Source organism: Dendrobium catenatum, unplaced genomic scaffold (assembly GCF_001605985.2).
Source record: "Dendrobium catenatum unplaced genomic scaffold, ASM160598v2 fragScaff_scaffold_315, whole genome shotgun sequence".
NCBI classification, from domain to species: domain Eukaryota; kingdom Viridiplantae; phylum Streptophyta; class Magnoliopsida; order Asparagales; family Orchidaceae; genus Dendrobium; species Dendrobium catenatum.
Window position 1 is genome coordinate 1,630,834 of NW_021318777.1, and position 19,269 is coordinate 1,650,102.

At 33.5% G+C, this 19,269-nt stretch overlaps 1 protein-coding gene across 2 annotated transcripts in view; it reads left to right on the top strand.

Moving 5' to 3' along the window:
* The first annotated feature begins 2,834 nt into the window (after positions 1-2,834).
* The window catches only part of LOC110102933 (protein SYS1 homolog), a 50,713-nt gene continuing 34,278 nt past the window's right edge, over positions 2,835-19,269 (top strand). Inside the window, exons 1-2 of one of the 2 annotated variants that reach the window (XM_020831454.2) lie at positions 2,835-3,045; positions 3,265-3,545. In XM_020831454.2, the coding sequence (XP_020687113.1) occupies positions 3,322-3,545 (224 nt within the window). In that variant the 5' untranslated portion in view covers positions 2,835-3,045; positions 3,265-3,321. Of the gene's footprint in view, positions 3,546-19,269 lie in introns of both variants that reach the window. The other variant, XM_020831455.2, reaches the window with a different exon arrangement.

Sequence of the window (19,269 nt, forward strand, 5' to 3'; positions counted from 1 at the left end):
GTTTTAATATTGGGTTGCTTTTAATTACATATAAGATTTCAGACTAATTGCATTTATAATCTTCATCATGTTCATTCTGGCATCAAGTTATCATCACTTTCTCTAAGCTTAAAAATAATCAGTTATAGAACTTGTGGTCTTCAAAATGCTATGACACATATTATTAATAGACTCGCTACATTGTGTGGATAGAATGCCCATGCTAAAATAATCCTTATTGAATGTTGTTGACAACTTATTCCTTATTCTATAAAGATACTCCAAACAAACATGATTATGGATGTTCCCTTATGTGATCATTTCATCCCCTATTTCCTCAAACATCTCAAAGTTACACTTGCCCAAACACTTGTAAAAGAGTCTTTTAACTTTGTTGTTGATATTGAAACACCATACTTTTGAGGAAACCTTCTTAAAGACATGTCATTGGCACAGTCTATTGCGAGTGTGAGGTAAATAAAAAGTCTTATGGTCCTAGCCATTGCATGGTCCTAATAAGTAAATATTGTTATTAGATATTTATTACCCATTATTTATATAAACATTATAAAAAGTCATGTAAATGATTCAATTATTTCCTCTAATAAAAAGGCCACCCCAAGTAGAATGTTCTTCCAATGATTATTAACCCTAATAAATATTGTACAAACTAAATTATATTTTTTAAGCCTATATAACTGGTATAAAAATCAGCACATTCCCATAATAATTATAATCTATCCTACACATCCCATCGACCTAAAAAATATTTTATAATCTATTAAATTCATCAATTTGGATATCCCATAAAAATATGTTGTCATCAACTTGACGATCATTAAATAATTGAATCAAAGTATTAGTGTTCAAAATTTAATCTGTCCTTTCTCTTTCTAAATAAAGTTGTATGCATCCCTCTTAGAGAATCTAAGATTATCGATACCTCCAACTTCATTTGCAAAGTAGGAGAATGCATCAATGGTTCTTATCCCATTTTCTATCAATTATTTAAGAGCTGAAGATTTATTATTACAAATATTCTTACAAGATCTTAGTAGATGTCGGTCTTCTGGCCTTGCCAAATCATGATTATGACTTTAAATAATTTTTTCACATTCCAATTTCCAACTTCATCTGCTATAAACCTAATCACAACTGAATAACCTGTTATGGTCTCTAATTTCTAATATTTTGTTTGGGAATTAAATCAATAGCCTTCCTGAAATTTAATTTTGAATAGATAAAGTCCTTGCACTTTATCTTTTTGGAATTTGCCCAGTATCCGTGATGATCCATTCGAACACTAAAACTAGTATTATGAGTATAACTAAGTAAATCTCATATGCCTCTTTTTCATTCTTATACACACCCTAGTACAAAGCAAATACACAACATATAAAAAAATAAATTCGTACTGAATAAGCAGAAAATACACAACAAAATACTCAGTAAATACACATCAAATATGCAATAAATACTCAGCAAATACTCGACAAATACTTGATAAATGCGCAACAAATGCACAACAAATACTAAACAAATGTTCAACAAATACACAATTAATATGTATTGAATACGTAGTTGATACAAAGTGAAAACATAGTGAATATGCAGTAAATACCCAGTAAATATGCAGTTTGAAAAGGATTGGTAAGGAGAACAAAATGAACTCATAGAAATTTGAGACTGTTCATCAAACACTTGTACAAAGTAAAAGACATTCAATTAAATATTTTGTACGTCATGGATACAAGTTTGTATATAGTTTGTCTTCACTATGTGTTGCCTGTCTACAAGTTTGTTAACAAGACGAGTTTAAACTTTATCGATAAGTTGAATCCTTCGACACCTCCAACCAAACTAACTTCTGCTTCATGCCCTAAACCTAGCATTCATTAAGGTTGCAGCTTTTCAACTTAAAGTCTTCATCTTCTTGGACGTTTGCATGCCGCCTTTCGACCTCCGCCTCATGTGGACATATAATTTGCTCGAAGAATGCAACATCATCCTCCAAATCAATCTTCATATTCATGGAATTTTTTCTCTTTTTTTTTTAAGTTCTCAGTAGGTCAAATATTATTTTAGTCAATATCCTAAATATTGGATAGCTTTCACAAATTTTTTCCTTAAAAAGGCTCCAACCCTAAATTCAAGATTTGAAGAAATTATTTAAATTATAGGGTAAGTGGATCGCTCGAACTAACAAGACAAAAAATATAGAAAAAATATAAATAGATATCCACTTGTTGAATCTACTGTTGCAGTCAAGTTGGAACTCCACACATAATAATTTCTCCTATGAAGTGACCCAACTATTCTCGATGAACAATTATTACGTCCTCTGACCGGACGTAGAGCTACGTTTGGCCGCCAATAACATGTCGTCACGTGCTCTTACTCTCTACCGCGCGACCCGACGACTTGACCCGGACCGGAACCCGAGAATGATATGTTCACGTATTGCGAGGTATTACTCGGTATTTGCTCGGTATTGCTCGGTATTGCTCGGTATTGCATGACAATAACGAGAAATACCGCTCTGTGAAGACCAATACCGAGTTGTACCGAGTTTTTCTAGAACAACTCGATACAACTCGGTACAACTCGGTATTACTCGGTATTACTCGGTATTTGTTCGGTATTGGTTATTGCCAAGCAAAATCGACCAATACCTAGCAATACCGAGTAATACCGAGCAATACCTAGCAAAATCTAGAAATACCGAGCCATCCTAGTTCCATTCCGGGTCGGATTGTTGGGGCGTAAATAGTAAGAACGCATGGTAAAATTCTACTGGAGGTGGAGGCCGAACTTAGAGCTACTTCCTGTGACGGGAACAAATAAAAGTTCGTTCTCGATTGGCCTTTTGCGTGCGGATCCCTTTCGTGCTACTTTACTTTCCTGCTGACTCCTCCCGAATCCGGATTTCCCAATTTTATTGAATACCAAAAGCTCGCAGGGAAGCCCTCTATCAACTGGATCAACTTCGCGAGATCTTCAGCTCGCGCAGGGAAGCCCTTTATAGACTTCGCGAGATCTTCTAATGGTTACTCCACTTTGAAACAGGTACTTCTTGTTAGGTTGTTTTTTGGGCCTATTCTCATAAATTCGACGAATTGAGATTATCTGGAGGGGGTTTCGGAAAATTTTCCTGGATTTAAGATTGAGGAAATTGTGCTTTCTCCTGCTCATTTTTTTTGTTTGACGAATTCCGAATTCTGACAACATCAGTCGTTGAAGAATCTCATCGGGTTTTTCTTTTCTCTGTAATGGCCAAATTTTAAGAGGAAGGTTTTCGTTTGGCAAACAAGGGCTACATTGCTCACAACTTTCAGGGGAATAATGTTTTACGGTGCCGTGGTCTGGGATCCATGGCTTATTGTTTCCCAGATAGTGTGCCTCCAGTGCTTATACTACCTAACGCTTGGAATTCTTTTGTCTATTCTTGTTGGAGCCCGCGTTTCTCGAATGAGCCTCGTGTATTTCTTCGACTTTTCTACCCTAACCGCTTCCACAGTAACTGGTTGGCTTGCGATTGCTGGGTTTCTCCTAAGTTCAGTAGCCGGGTAACGTTTTATTTTGCAAGCCTTCCCATTGTAGTTTTCATTATACCGTCAATAATTTCATATCAACTAGAAAAAAATCATGTTCTTTTCCAATCGCATCCACTTTCCTGTTCCCGGGTACGATAAAATTTGATCTTGCGTAATTTGTGGCGGCATGCTTTTTTGTTAGAAATGTAGACTATGCAATTTTAATTACTTTTCCTATTGTGCTTGACATCCTTTACCTGGATTATAATATTGAACTTAATTATGAAAGGATGCTTTCCTTCCATGGGATAATTATTTATAGACTAGTCTTGGTTTGACCTCCTGGTTGGATCAAGTCTGGTGCTTAGAAGACTACCCACAAGGGTGTTCACGGAGATTGAATAAATTTTTCTCACTTTGATGCCCAAAACCAAGCTGGGCACATGAGTCATACCGACATTTCTTGTTCCTTACTGGTTTTTGTGGTTTTTAATGGAGCATTGGATACTGGATACTTTAATCTGTCACTTAACAATTTCTCATACTATTGCATACTTTTGGGCATCTAAATGTTGCTAGATTTTTTTTGGCTTTTATTTTACTTCATATTAAAATTCAAGGAATTACTTTTACTATATTATTTTTATTAAATCATATATGCTAACTGTGTGTGCACATGTGTATCATTCTTTGTTTTTAGGTTAAAATGTGTGTATATTTATATTTATAAATATGGATAAGCTTGCATCCTCATTATAAATCCATCTGTTTATGCTTGTGGATATAGGCAAAACCAACATGACAAAGCCATCTTGCTATGATTGTTGCCGGGTGTAACTGCAAACTCAAATTACATATAAATATGGTTATTGCATGCACATGTATTTATATTGAAAATAATGAATAAGGCTAATAAATAATAATAGTTCTAAGATAACCAAAATACAGTAAACCATCATATCTCATTTATTTCTGTTGAACCTTCTTATTTTCATTTTGAAAATATAGTGAACAAGGCATGTGTGGCACAGCCGCACAGACATGGTGTCCTGGACTGCTTGAGCTTCTTAAAATGTTGGAGATAGATAGAACATCTATCCGTGCTTCATATTAGAAAGATATATTCCCTTTTATGGACAAACTTTGCCCAACTTCACGTGTAAAATATTTTTCTGGTGGAACTACCATTTCTTTGGTCACACTCCACTTTTCATTACTCATATTGAATGCTGCCACTAATTAAAGTTGAAGGAATATACATTATAGCATGCATACACAGCTGGCAATTTGGAATGTAGTTTTCTTGGTTGAAATTGATGGAGTTGATCCACCAGTATGATGAGTGTTAAAGGTATGATGCAGTTAAAGATATATGTCACATAAGGGTGAATAGTAATTATAATATTTGATTAGTATCTAATCACAATGATGACATCTCAAAAATTAACTTAAATCTATTTTTTTTATGTTGGGTATGAAAATACTTATTAAAATTATTTCAAGTCATGCACCTTTGTATATATTATTTACAAATGACAGTGTTTATAAGTGAGATATTTTTTGATAGCGAGTGGAAAGTGAGATTACTGATGGGATGTTATAAAAGTGAAGGGTCGTAGAGTTAATTAAACAAAGGCTAAGTACACGTTTATATCAATGAAACATTGGTAATTATCAGTTTATATCAATGAAAGATCAAGTGATAATTGTGTGATTGGATTAGATATCTGTCATAAAAAAATACATTACAAAGGTCATATTATTGGCAGACATACCAGCTAAAATCATTAGAAAATCCTCTCGGAAAAAAATTCTAACCGATTTTTAGATACCTCAAAAAAGTACCAAAATAAATGTTTTTTACTGATTCACCAACATTATTTTGGAATGACGAATTTCAGTTTTGGCATAAATGTTCTAATGGTAGATATATTGTTGGATATTTTTATTGGTGTTGTAAAGATTGCTTTTAGAAATTCATTGGAAGACTGCTGATGGAAGTGGAACTTTCGGCCATGGCAATACATACTGTTGTAAAGTGTTTGTTTTGAACTGTTTTTTAAATAAACTTCATGTGCGGTCAACAGAATTTTTTTATGGTGAACCTGTTGCACCCAAACCGAGAGTAGACATTTTCAAGTACCTATACAAATTCATGGAAAATAAATCAAAATCACTGTGACACATTTGAATGTCATTTCGAAAATTCTAATTGCATTCAAAGCGAAAAATAGCATTAAAATTTTATCCAAACATTCATAGAACTCAATTTTAAGGTCAACACAAGTAATTTTAGAGCGGTAGTTTTATGTACCTGGTGTGAACATCTGAAAGTGCATAATCATTGAAAGCACAAAAGGCGAACCTTAAGAGTGGCATGCTTAATTTGATTTGTATTGTTATTAGTTCATATTGTATTATCTTTCCATTTATGATAAAGCATGCTTATGATGTTGATCCTATTGAGAATGTGATGTGTTCTTCAATAATGTGACTTCCACTTCAAATTTATTTAAATTTTTGCAAAGATCCTAATTAAATCAATGTTATAAAGTCTGATTTCAATTTTTTGGGATTTTCTATTCTATAGGATTTCAAGATTTTTCAGTTCACATATTTTCTTCTTGACTATCTTCTCGCAATTCTTTCTATTTTCTGATCTTTTCTTCACTAATGCTATCTATAGTCGTGGAAGCCTAATGCCGCTAATTACACTACAATCCTACTCCCTCTGTTGCTACAGTCCTGGATATCCTATAATGTTTGCTTCACATCCTTTCTTCCTGCTAAAATTTGTGTTAACTTTTGTTTCCTATTGATTGCTATTGTTCCAAACCACCTTTGTAAACTTGATTTTTGCATATCTAAAATCAGCGCCTGTGCTTCCTCTTGGTTTTTATTTTATGAATGAGTTCTATGGGAAAATTCTGAAATCTAATGTTGATTCCCATTGTTTGTTGGGAGAATTAGAACTTGTAGTTTTTGACTGGATCTTGGATGATTTATAAATAGAACCCTTGAGATTTATGAAAATCATTGAATATTAAGTAATAATTTTTTTTTACTCATCTTATGTGTGGGTTGGATATACATTCTTCTAGTGCTTTACAAGTCTTGATGGCTAATTTTTAGATCAAGTTTTCTTGTACTGACATGAGACCTAAATCTTCCTCTTGGGCGTTTTCTTTCATTATTGTTGCTCGCTATTGAGGGTATGTAATTTAATTTTTGTAAAATGTGATATGTTTGATTCCCCTTTTCAGTGTGAATCTTAAACATTGCTTAAAGTTAATATTTGTTCTTTTTTCTTATGGAATTTTAGATTTTTGCTTCTATTAAATCATTGTTTGGAATGAAGTGCGCTTGTTGTTTTTCAGATTAAAAATGACTAATTTATTTTGAAGTCAAGTGCTGGTAACCCACAAGTTGTTTCTTTTTTTGGTGTTTTCTTTGTACATTTTGTCTCAAGTTGTATTAGTGGACCAACCCTATACCCATAACAATCTTATTTTAAATTGGTGTTAGAGTCAAGGTTGTATGAACATGTCACTTAAAAGTGGACGAATTATCATTATCTGTTAAGATATCACAATAAAGATGATGCTTTAACTATTTTTACAAAACTTATTAAGAGTGTTATTTGCAAAACATAGTCAACAAAATACAAGAATAATTTAAATTACTGAACAACTTGATATGTTGGAACTAATTAAATATGCCCAAAACAATTGGACAATGAATCTAGTCTTAATGAAAAACCCATTCAAAATACTATTAGGAGACAAGGAACTCACCATAAAAGCAATAACCATGATAACTATCATAGGGAAATATGCTGAAGTAGGAGGAACTACAACCATTTTTTAAAAAAATTTACATAACGAATAGTAGGAAGGTATGCTTTCAAATTTACAAAACGAGAGTAGGAAGATATGCTTTCAAATTAAAACTTCTTTCAAAAGCCACAAGAGAAAGAACCAATCCACACTTCCTTATCTAGAGGGTTAGTAATGATTATTTCAATCAAAACCTTAGTCACAGGCAATCTAAAAACTTGAGTAGTAGCATCCACTTATAAGGGTTATCGAAAATTGAACCTAAAGAATATAAGTTGGAGTGATTATGATAGTATTAGAGAAGTTTAGGAAAACCAACTCAAACATAAGTGATAGGTGGTTCCATGGCTGAGCCAAAGTAAGGAGACTTTTAATATATGCATCGGATGACCATTCACTTAGTATGATCAACATGAAAAATGTGTAGAGTAATTTGCTTTTAATGATAATTTGTTAGTAATATAGCAAGAGTTAATAAGCCAAAAGTGAACTCACCAATTAAATGCAAGTCTAACATAAATTTACATATAATCTCAAACTAGGACATCCCAAAGAAACTTGGCCACAGAGAAAAAGAATGGAATTGGTAGCTCAGAAATCTTAGTCTCAGTGAAAAGAAGAACATATTTACCAAAAAAAGTACTGTGTTACTTATGTTGAAGTGGGTCTGAATGTTGATGAAAGCATAAATGGAAATGGGTGGACAATAGGCGTTGAATTTCTGAAGCCTTATCCCCCAACAACATTTGCAAAGGATCGAGGAATGCAAAGAGGAAAAGAAGCTACATGCTTTGAAACTGGATGAGCCATAGGGAAAATATGGGTCATCTAAACATATGGCAGCGAAGGATTAACTACAATGGAAGAAACAATTTAAGCCATAACTTGAGGGGTGGCCAAGTTGGGGTGGTGAGGATCGAGTTGGGAGCGGAGACATGGAGTTTGTTCGCCTACATGATCGACACAATATGGTTGATGGAAGCAAAGAAGCTAACATAAAGTGATTTTGAATTAGGAAATGCAATCGACAAGAGAAGAAGTGTAATATAATTGACAAGCATAATCAATGAGGACACTATACATGAAGAATGTTATGTCTGGAGTACACGATACACACAAAACACCACGTTATTGACAAAAGAGGGGTTCTTGAAAGGAACTATAAAAATGATTGCTAAATTACATGTATTAGGAAACAACAAGGGGACTTAATGTAAGAGAGTAGGCTAGCAAGGGAGGAAACATATAAGCTTGCATAATCAACACGTGATGAGTTCAAGCGAGCGCTGCAACGCTGAAGCATACACAAGTGTGATAGAATAACGCGGGTCGTGAGTGCGAACATGGAGAACCATATATATATACTAAACATTTGTATAAAACAATGGGAAAAATCAGAGTTATAACCAACAACCAGATGTGCTGAAATGAAATTGCTGTTAAAAGAGATACTTGCACTTATCATATGGGGATTGGCTATTGGATAATTTTAACTCACTAAAACAACGAATCAAGACTTTAAGTGCATATATTAATAAGTTTAAAGAAGTGTTGCTGCATTATGAAATTATAGAGGATCCAAAATGATACTTTTTAGTAGGGTTGTAACGAATTGAGCTTCAACATGTTCATGCTCAAGCCTGTTTGCCAAGGTCCTGTTCGAGCTCGACCCGATAAGATTCGAGCTTTTTTTGTCTTTGTTCTAGGTCGAGCTGGTTTAGAAAACACTTTTTCTAGCTCAACTCGCGTTCATGTTCGAGTTAGGTTAATTTTAGGCTTGTCAAGCCTATTAAATAACCACTCATTTTTAACTTGTCAAACTTATCAATGAGTTGCTCGTTTAACAAAATAAAATGCCTTAATCGAGTAGCTTGCCGACCAACAACTAGCCAACCTGTTCCCCTACCACCTTCCCGCTGGCCCTATGTATGCTAAATAATAAATGCTCCATACATTTTTTTTTCTTTTATAGAGCAAAGCCAAAACACTCAAAAATGGTGTGGGACTAAACTTCTCACCTTTTTTTTTGGTTTTTGTTGATGCTTGCCATGGAGGAGAGAGAGCATGGAGAGGCGGGCTAACCAAAAAGGGGAAACAATTCAATAGGGGGTGAATTAAATATATAAATATAAACATAAATATATATCTTCATTTGTCATGGTGGTTAAATATATCTAAATAGTTAAATTAATTAAGGTAACTATCATTGAATTAAATAATTTAATCATTAAACTAAATTAATTTAACTTTTTAGATAAACTATTTTAATAATAATTTCATTGTTATTATTCATATAAAAATAAATGATTAAATTTGTTAAATTAACTTAGCAATATTTATTTTTAAAACTATATATTTATTTCAAGCTAATTTTAGCCGAATATGAGCCTCAATTGAGCTTCTTAACGAGCTTGTTCATGAGCTTTCGATACTGTTTGTGAACATGAATGAACCAAACGACAAGCTATTCAAGCTCATTTATTTACCTATCGAGTGTTTATCAACGTGTTCAAGATTGTTTGGTTAGCTTATCAAACGAACATGAACGAGCTTTTATTGAGCCAAGCAACGAGCAGCTCGTCGAACACTTGGTTCATTTATAGCCCTACTTTTTAGGTTTAAGATTAGCATAAGACCAAAACCTAAAAGGAATTGATACCCATCATGTTAATTGCTTTAGGAAGCTTCCCAACTAGCTTTATTAGATTTTGAACTACACAAATTATGCAATTAAAAGTATTTCTTAGTATGCATGAATTTCTCATATCGTTAAAGTAATCAAACTAAAACCACCATGTCTAGAAGGTGACATTATTTTCATCAGGGTCTACAAGAAAGTTAGTAGTGTTGCAACTCAGGAATCAAGATTGAGATTATGATTTTTTATGATAGTAAAATATTATTGTCCTAATGATTTTATTGTTTCTCCTAGCATATATTGGATATTTCTGTTTGTTTTTGTATGTACTAATATTTCAGTGAAATCATATAATACTCTAGATTGCTGAAGACTTCAAGACAGGGTAGAATAGAATTTCATGTAATAGAGTATGCATATCTCTATTTTTTTTTAAGTCTCAGTAAGTGATTGTAATTGGGTAATCGTGCACACACACACAAGGGGAGACTGATACATTTTTTTTGTAAGTATGATTGTAACTGTTCGTACAATACGATTTATAGTCACACAGACGGCTGATAGAGTACGAACTAAGGTTTGTACCAGATCGTACAAAACGAGCACTTTCATTTTTGAACTGATCGTACAATACGATATTAATTTATACAGATGACTGACAGAACACAAAAATTTTTTGTTCCAGATCGTACCAAACGAACACATTCATTTTTGAACTGAACAAACAGTACGATGTTTGGTCGTACAGACGATTGACAGAGTACGAAATTAGGTTCGTACAAGACCGTACCAAACAAACACATTTGTTTTTAAACTGTTCTTACTGTACGATCTGAATTCTTACAGACAATTGACAATGTACGAAACTAAGTTCATCCCAAACGATTACAATACCAACTGTTCAAAAAATCAGGGTTTCGTTTGGGATGAACTTAAGTCGGTTCACTTGAAAATTTCAATTTTTGGACGATTTTTCATGTATTTTCTATATAAATAGTCCTAAAAACTGTCACACTATCCTTTGCTTCAAATTCTTCTTAAGAGGGACCATTGAGAGTGTGTTTGATAGAGATTTTGTGAGTGAAGAGTGAGATCTTGTTAGGGGGAGTTATGAGAGATTCACAAGGTTGCCCAAAGTGAGGATCTCTTTGTCTTTTTCAAGTTTCTTCCCAACTTCTTTGGAGGCTCTTGAGAGAAGATCTTCAAGATTGGATCAAGGTTCTCTTCCTTCACCAGGAGGGTGAAAAAGGATGTGACGGTATGTTGCCATCACTTGGAGAGTGTAAAAGGAGACGGTTCTCTACCACACTGGGTTAGTGGAAGAGAGTTTGTAAGGGCTTCTCCACCTTGCTGTGGGGGCAAAAGGAGAGTTACTTTTGCTTAGTGCAATACCTGGAGAAGGAGTCTCCAGGGAGTGGACGTAGGTCAAGTTTGACTGAACCACTATAAAATTTGGTGTTCTTCTTTTGTTATTTATTTTTCTCGCATTTTAATTTTTGCATTTAAACTTTTGTGGTTGAAAATTTTCTGATAATAATTTCTTTAAACAACTACTTATTTCAGGATCATTGATTCAATTTTCTAAAAATGTTTTCAAAATCCAAGAATTTTTTAAATAATCAATTCACCCGCCCTCTTGGTTAGCCCTAGGACAGTTCTAAAAGATCTAATTAACGACCAACACGAACTTTCAAATAGGACAACATTTTTTGCTATGGCTTGCTTTAGATGTTGCCAATTGGCTACTTTGTTAGCGAGTGCCCTGACGAACACTTTAACATGAATATTGAAGAAGAAGATAACAAGGATGACAAAGGCGATGATGTGCATGAATTCAACTAAAAAATAAGTGATTATGAGAATGACTAAATTGAGAACTTTTTGAATGTCATGCTATGCATTATTGCCACACCTTAATTTGAACCTAATTGGATGACTTCATTATTTTAGATTTGTTCAAGCATGATGGAAAACTTTATAAACTCATCATCGATTGTGGAAGTTGCATTAATATTGTTGCTATGTTAGCCCTCAAATGCATGGATTTTGATGACGAACCACATCCAACCTTACAAAGTAGTTTGGCTTGATAAAATTATAAATTTTGTAATTCAAAGATGCATGGTGCCCCTTTTAATTGTTACTTATAGAGATAATATCTAGTGTGATGTGTTACATATGGATGTTGCCACTATTTTACTTTGGTTGTACAAATTAGATGTGACAAATTTTAGGATGTATAGTATTATGTGTTTAAGATTGATGGAAGGAAGATCATTTTGAAACCTTCCAAACCTAAGATTCATTCTTCTTTGAAAGAATAAACTGTTTCTGATGAACTAAAGAAACCTTTATATGTTTTGAGCCAAAAATTTTTAAAGGAGTTGCGTTGAAAAGATTTTTCTGCACTTTTGATTGTTGTCTAATTGAACCAAGATATGACTAATAGTATATTATTGGTTAGGATGTTAGTCAATTATTTTTTTAATTTAAATAATTTTGTTGTGACATGTTACCATTTCTTAGTGATATTCAATATGCCATTGATTTTCTCTTGGGTTATCATTACTTAGTTTTTCACGTATTGAACTAAAAGATAAGTAGATGAATCATCATTGAATATATTTATTAGGGAAAGCATGGGTCCTTGTATGGTTCCAATTTTACTAACCTAATAGGGACAAGAGTTGGAGAGTATTTGTGGATATAAAATTACTATCAAATATCAATTTCCCATATCAAAATAAGATTATATGCTATATATGATGGTTGTAGTTGTGGTATTTTTAAATATTGATTTGAGAAGTTGTTATTATTAAGTAAGAATGGGCTAATCAGATGAATGAAATATTTCTTTTAAGATAAGGAATGGTTTATATATGGTTAGTGCTGTGGTTGAGGAGAGTGACTTGTGTATTCCATCATCAGGCATAGTAAAGCATCAAAATGAATAACAAAATAGCTGTTTGAGAGAATAAAATATAGAAGATTATAATCTCTAGAGTATCATACCATACAATATGCGTCATTCCATCTGATCAGCTCATTTTTAAGCATATTGAGAAGATTATATTATACGTTATTCATCATCTAGTATGATCCATAGATGGATCTAATTAGTTAACAATTTTTCATTACAACGGCTAGGTACCAACTATAATTTGATGCAAACCATACTGCACAAACCACATAGTACCTTACGATCTCACAAAATTTTGATGTACAAATTATTTAAGAATATTTATAACTGAATTGTTATATTTTGATCAGTCGTACAAAACATTATTACTTAATCAACAACCTATTTATAACTTTTTACATGTCTAAAACATTAAAAATAAAAATAATTTTGTTGATGCTATGAATTTGGTATGACGGGCTTGTGTGCACTCAAACTAGGTTGATCATCAATTTCAATTTTAAATCAACATTTCATGTCAACTTTATTGATTTTATCGTCATGAATTTCTTAATGAACTAGCTAAGGCATGTAATAACTTAAACAAAGTGTTAGTCTTGAACAAATCATATTTGTGATTATTACTTATTAGAACTTTATTAGTCACTGAAGCTCATAGATTTTTAACAATATCCTCCTTTTTAATAATTATAAATATTCTTTGATTGCTTTGGGGTGAAAATATGCTCCCCTCGAATAATGCATTTATACTGAAAATTAAAGCATATTGTATTTTGATGTTAAGAGTTTGTTTATTATAAATAGAAAAGGATGAGTGATTATACTAAATAGCAAAGTCCAATATTACAAAATAAATTACAACTACATAACCAGATACACGTATTAAACATACATAAGATCCAAGCTAGACATCTAAAAAATGATAACTATCAAAATAGTGAAAAACTTAAAAGAAAAAGCTTGGAAAACACTTTGGAAAAGAAAAACTTGAGATAATAACAAATACAAAAATCTTTACAAATATAAACATTTATTTTTTTGTGCGGACCTAGACGAAGAGATGCACCTTTGCATGATCATAGGGCAGAGGCGCACACTTAACTCACAAATACCTATTTAAGTAACTTTAGAATAGTTGTCTATATTCAATAAGGCAATCACTAAAAAACTCTAAAGTAAAATCTTATCGAACGTTATTTGTTAGTATAACAATTAAGGATATGTGAAACAGAGTTAGGATAAAGTTGATAAACTACCATTTGACATAATTTAATGGCAGTTTTTTTCGCATTTCACATGGCTGTCACATTATGATATGTAAAGTTTAACACATGGTATACCATTGAAGGTTTTCTTGCTTTATTGTGGGCTTTGAAAATTCATGCCTTGGCCTCTTCTCATTCGGGAGGGTTTTAACGTATATATTTCAGGTCAAAATTTTTGAAGACATTAAAATGATGGTAAACTACTATTTAGAGATTTTGCTCTCATTTTGTGAGGATTTTAAGATCTTAGTTTGGGCTTTTCATAGACGTAAACACTTATGATTAATTATCCATCCTGATGATGAGAGAACACTTTCTATTAAGATTGGTCATTAGATATGTACTATGTATTAAATGTATAATAACAACTAATTTAATATAATATTTGAGATTTATCACATTGTATTTAAAAATGGATGGTAAGGGAATGATGACTAACCCGATCAAGATCCTATTGATCCATCATTTTGGTTGTCATAGTTCCTAGTTTTTTTTAGTCAAAGGAGGTAGTCAACTCAGTTGATCGAAAGATCCATAGGTTGGTTGTCTAACGTTAACTTGGAAACCTATTATGAATTTTTGTCTAAGGGGATAAGTTAAAGTTGACTTTAGTTAACAGAAGACTTTGTGCCCTATCAAATATATTTTATGATTTATTACTCAAGGGTTTTTAGCTATTAAGAAATATACGAATTTTGGTTGTGACCATAATTTAATAGTTTATTTCTAAGGCAAAATCTCATAATCATAACCTTTTACTTGTGGTACAATTTAGTGGCAAAATCACAGATTAGAAGACGCGTGCATATTCTTACTAGCAGTGAATTATTTGAGAATGAATGTTAGCCATATTTTTGATATGACATTTACTCTTTTATTAGCCGATGTTATTTTCGAATATATCACCATGAACAAATTGTTACAGATGGTGGATGAATTTGATTTAAGTTTTAGGAGATTAATTTTACTTAAATATTTTTAGATTCTGATAAATATTAAATTTGTTTTTTAAATTTTATTGGAATTTAAGCCCGAAGCAATTAATTTTGGGAATTGAGGCATTTTGAAAATCATGTAATCCCCTTCGGCTAAGGATTTGTATCAGTGTGTCATCATCAGGGTAATAATGAAGTTATTTCAAGTCAAGGTTTACAATTGCACAATGGGGTATCGGCATACCTGTTAACGACGAATGGCGCACCATGGCGCAAAGGTCCCTTTGGAGCCATGGCGCATAGCGTACGGCGCGGCGCGCGCTATTTTGAACATTGCGCAAGCTATATAAAAATTATAAAATAATAAGCATGAATATGAAATATTATTAAAAATGAAAGACAAGCTATCATAATAATAAAAGACAACCATAACATATATAAGTTCGACTAAGTAACATCCAAATATCTCATAATTCAAATATAACAATTTTTTTTAAAAAGATCAAATATGAATTTAATCTACTCTTCTTGGGAATCATCATCATCAGCAAATGTTAAAAAAGCTTCATTATCTTCTTCAACATTGTCTCCTACTTCATAATCCTCTTCATCACCCTCCTCATCATCATTCTCAATAGCAACATCATGCCTAATTGAAGATTCTTTCTCTTTCCCTTTAGATCTTTCCCGAATATTATAGCTTTTATCATAAACACCAGTAGCTTTAGCAACACTTGTCCAAGTTAAATCTTCATCTCCAGCAATAAAGTCATTTTCTTCATCAGACTCATCATCTAATTTTCCAGTTAGCCATTCATTTGCATCATCTATCTCAGTCAAAGAAATAGGATCAATGACATCACGATGATTGAATCTCCGAATCAGTGCTCTATTATATTTCACATAAACTAAATCCTTTAAGCGACCATGATCCAATTTGCTTCTTCGTTTGCTATGAAGCTGCAATTAAAATATTATTACATTACTATATTATGAACATATATAAAAAATCAACACATACATTGTAAAATACTTACATGTTCAAAAATACTCCAATTGCATTCGCATCCAGATGAACTACATGTTAAACTTAGGACTTTGATAATAAAGCTTTGTAAATTGGGAGCTCCTTGTCCATATGCCAACCACCAATCAGCTGGAAGAAATGAATTTTTTTTTCAACATTATATAACAAATCAGTCTTAATTTTTTGTAAATAATGATACCTGGAGATCGAGTAGTTCTTTGTCTTACAGCCGGAGGAATACCAAAAAGTCCTTCACACCTAATGTATAAACTTAATTAATTACTGATTTTATCTTCTTCAGCTACATCTTGAGATAATTTTCCAATACATTGATAAAGACCATCAGCTATTTCCTTATCCTTGGCAATATCAGGGTTATTGAAGAAATATTCAGGATTTAAAAAATGTCCCGCTGCATGTAGAGGCCGATGTAATTGCACTTCCCATCTTCTATCAATCATTTTAAAAATTTGATCATACGTATCACTGTTATTGAAGCTTGCAGCAATTGCCTCTTTTGCTCTATCAATTGCTTCATATATGTAAGCCATTGGGGGCTTCTTCTCTCCATCAACCAATCTAAGAACCTTTAACAAATGACCAGCTATTTTTAAGGCATACACTATAGTGTTACAAAATGATTGTTGTACGATTGTATGTTGAGATTTTTTTTTTCAACATGGATGCCTTAATTTCAGACTTCACATGCTCGGGACAGTTAGAGCAAGGCCTTGCATTCCTAAAACCCCCAACGAGGTGTTGTTTGTGGCGTGTAATTTATCCTTTTGTTATTTTACCACAAAAAATGCATGTCACACTGTTGTTGTCGGATTCATTTGTTAGTATAGCATATTTCCATGCTGGATCTTTTTTTAAAGATTGAACTGAATCTGACATTTTATGATCACCTAAAAGCAAACAAATTTAGATAAAAGAAACATAATATTGTCAAAGAAACATAATATGGGGGCTGCCGGGGGTCCAAGGGGGTGCTGCCCCGGTCAGGTCGCGGGGTCAAGGGGCAGCGCCCTTGCGGGGGTTTCTGGGGGCAGCGCCCCCAGAACAAAATTTATTTGTAAGAGGAATTTTGAAGTTCGTTTGTATGGAAATTAGGGAGCGGTACTGAGCGTGTACCTAGTTGTACCGAGCTGTATTGAGCATGTATTGAGCGGTACTGAGCGTGTACCGAGTTGGTACCTAGTTGGTACCTAGCTGTACCGAGCTATACCGAGCTCGTACAGAGCATGTAACTAGCGGTACCGAGCATGTACCGAGCGGTACCGAGCATTTACATAGCGGTACCGAGCAGTATCATGCATGTACTTAGCGATACCGAGCGTGTACCTAGCGGTACCGAGTGTGTACCGAGCATGTACCTAGTTGTACGGAGCGGTACAGAGCATGTAACTAGCAGTATCGAGCGGTATCATGCATGTACTTAGCGATACCGAGCGTGTACCTAGCGGTACCGAGCGTGTACCTAGCGGTACCGAGTTGTACCGAGCGATACAGAGTATGTAACTAGCGGTACCGAGCTGTATCCAGCATGTACTTAGCGATACTGAGCATTTACTTAACAGTACCGAGCATGTACCTAGCGGTACCGAGCATACCTGTTAAGTTGTAAATTCTTGTAAGAAATAGCCGTGCAAAACAACAAAGCAGCTGATAAGATTTTATTGGAATATACGAAGGAGGGGGCGGATTTGGCAGAAGCACTGCTCTGTGGGACGATTCGGCGAAAACAACGACTTCAACTTCGGGACAGATTCGGCTGGATTCGGCGGAAGCAGCGAATGCAGCACACAGAAAACAAAAAACCTTTGACTTCGGGATAGATTCAGCGACCTCGACTTAGAGACTACGGGATGTGTTCGGCAGATGCAGCAAATAGAAAATTTTTCATGAAATTAGGGCAATGAATAGTCGTTTATCTTAAAATATAGATATATTTTTAAATATAAAAAATATTCATAAGCATACCGAAATTTAAAAACAATTTGACGCGCTATTTTGCGCCGTGCGCAATGCGCCATGGCTCACATGTGGCGCAAATAGCGCGTGCTATTTTAAATACATGTGCCTCTCCATGAACATGACGCCGTAGGTGCGCCGCGCCGCGCCATGCGCCATGGTGCGCGCTATTTTGCGGCATTGATAGCTATGGGTATCGGTGCATTTTTCATTCGTAAAGCGAGGTGTATGCCTCAAGGCGTTTTGAGGCGTAAGGCTCAAAATCCAAAAATTACATAAGTAAAAAATAAATGATAAAAGTGATTTTTATATTATACCCAAATAATATGTTAAAGTATGACATATTAATTTTCTATTAAACTATGAAGTAACAAATTAACATATGTATGAAACATAAGATTGCATAAGACATAAAGTTGCAAGTGATAAACTGCTTGAAATAGAGTTGAAATCTAAATATTACGAGGGCAAAATAACATAAAATATAAGAATTATATAAATGTATCATATTTTTTATTTTATTTTTATTTTATTTTTTTATTATCTTTTTATTCATGTTATCATATAACATCAAGTTCAACTTTAAATTCCTTTTTTCTTAGTTTCATACTCATCCAAAATCAATTTCTAAAGAAAGTTGAAATAGTTGGCAATAACTTAGAAATTATCTGCATTATCATTATTGAGGGGGCTTTTATTTGAGTCATTGTAATAACAAATTAGTCTCTCCTATGTCTCATCCTATGGAGTTCAATGCCTCACAATCTGCTTTATTTATTTCAATGATATTCTTCTTTTATAAATATTTGTTATTAACATAAAGATGAGAATAATACTCCAAAATTTTTAAAGGTGGTGGTGGTGTGCTGCTTCAAAGTGATACCTGACGACGAGTACGATAGTGTTGACTGTGGTAGAGGCGGTGGGCTAGAGGTCGAGACAGTTGAAAGGAAGCTGTTGTGGCTTGGGTATGATTTAGATGTGATTTGTTTGGGGCTTTAGTTTAGGATTTTTGTATTAAATATATCTTTATAAATATGTTGAGGTGTACGCCTCACGACAATGAGGCGAGGTGCACCTAACTAAACTAAGGTGTACACCTCACGACATGTTCATACGTTTTCATTGTATATTTTTTATTATATATATATATTTAAAATAA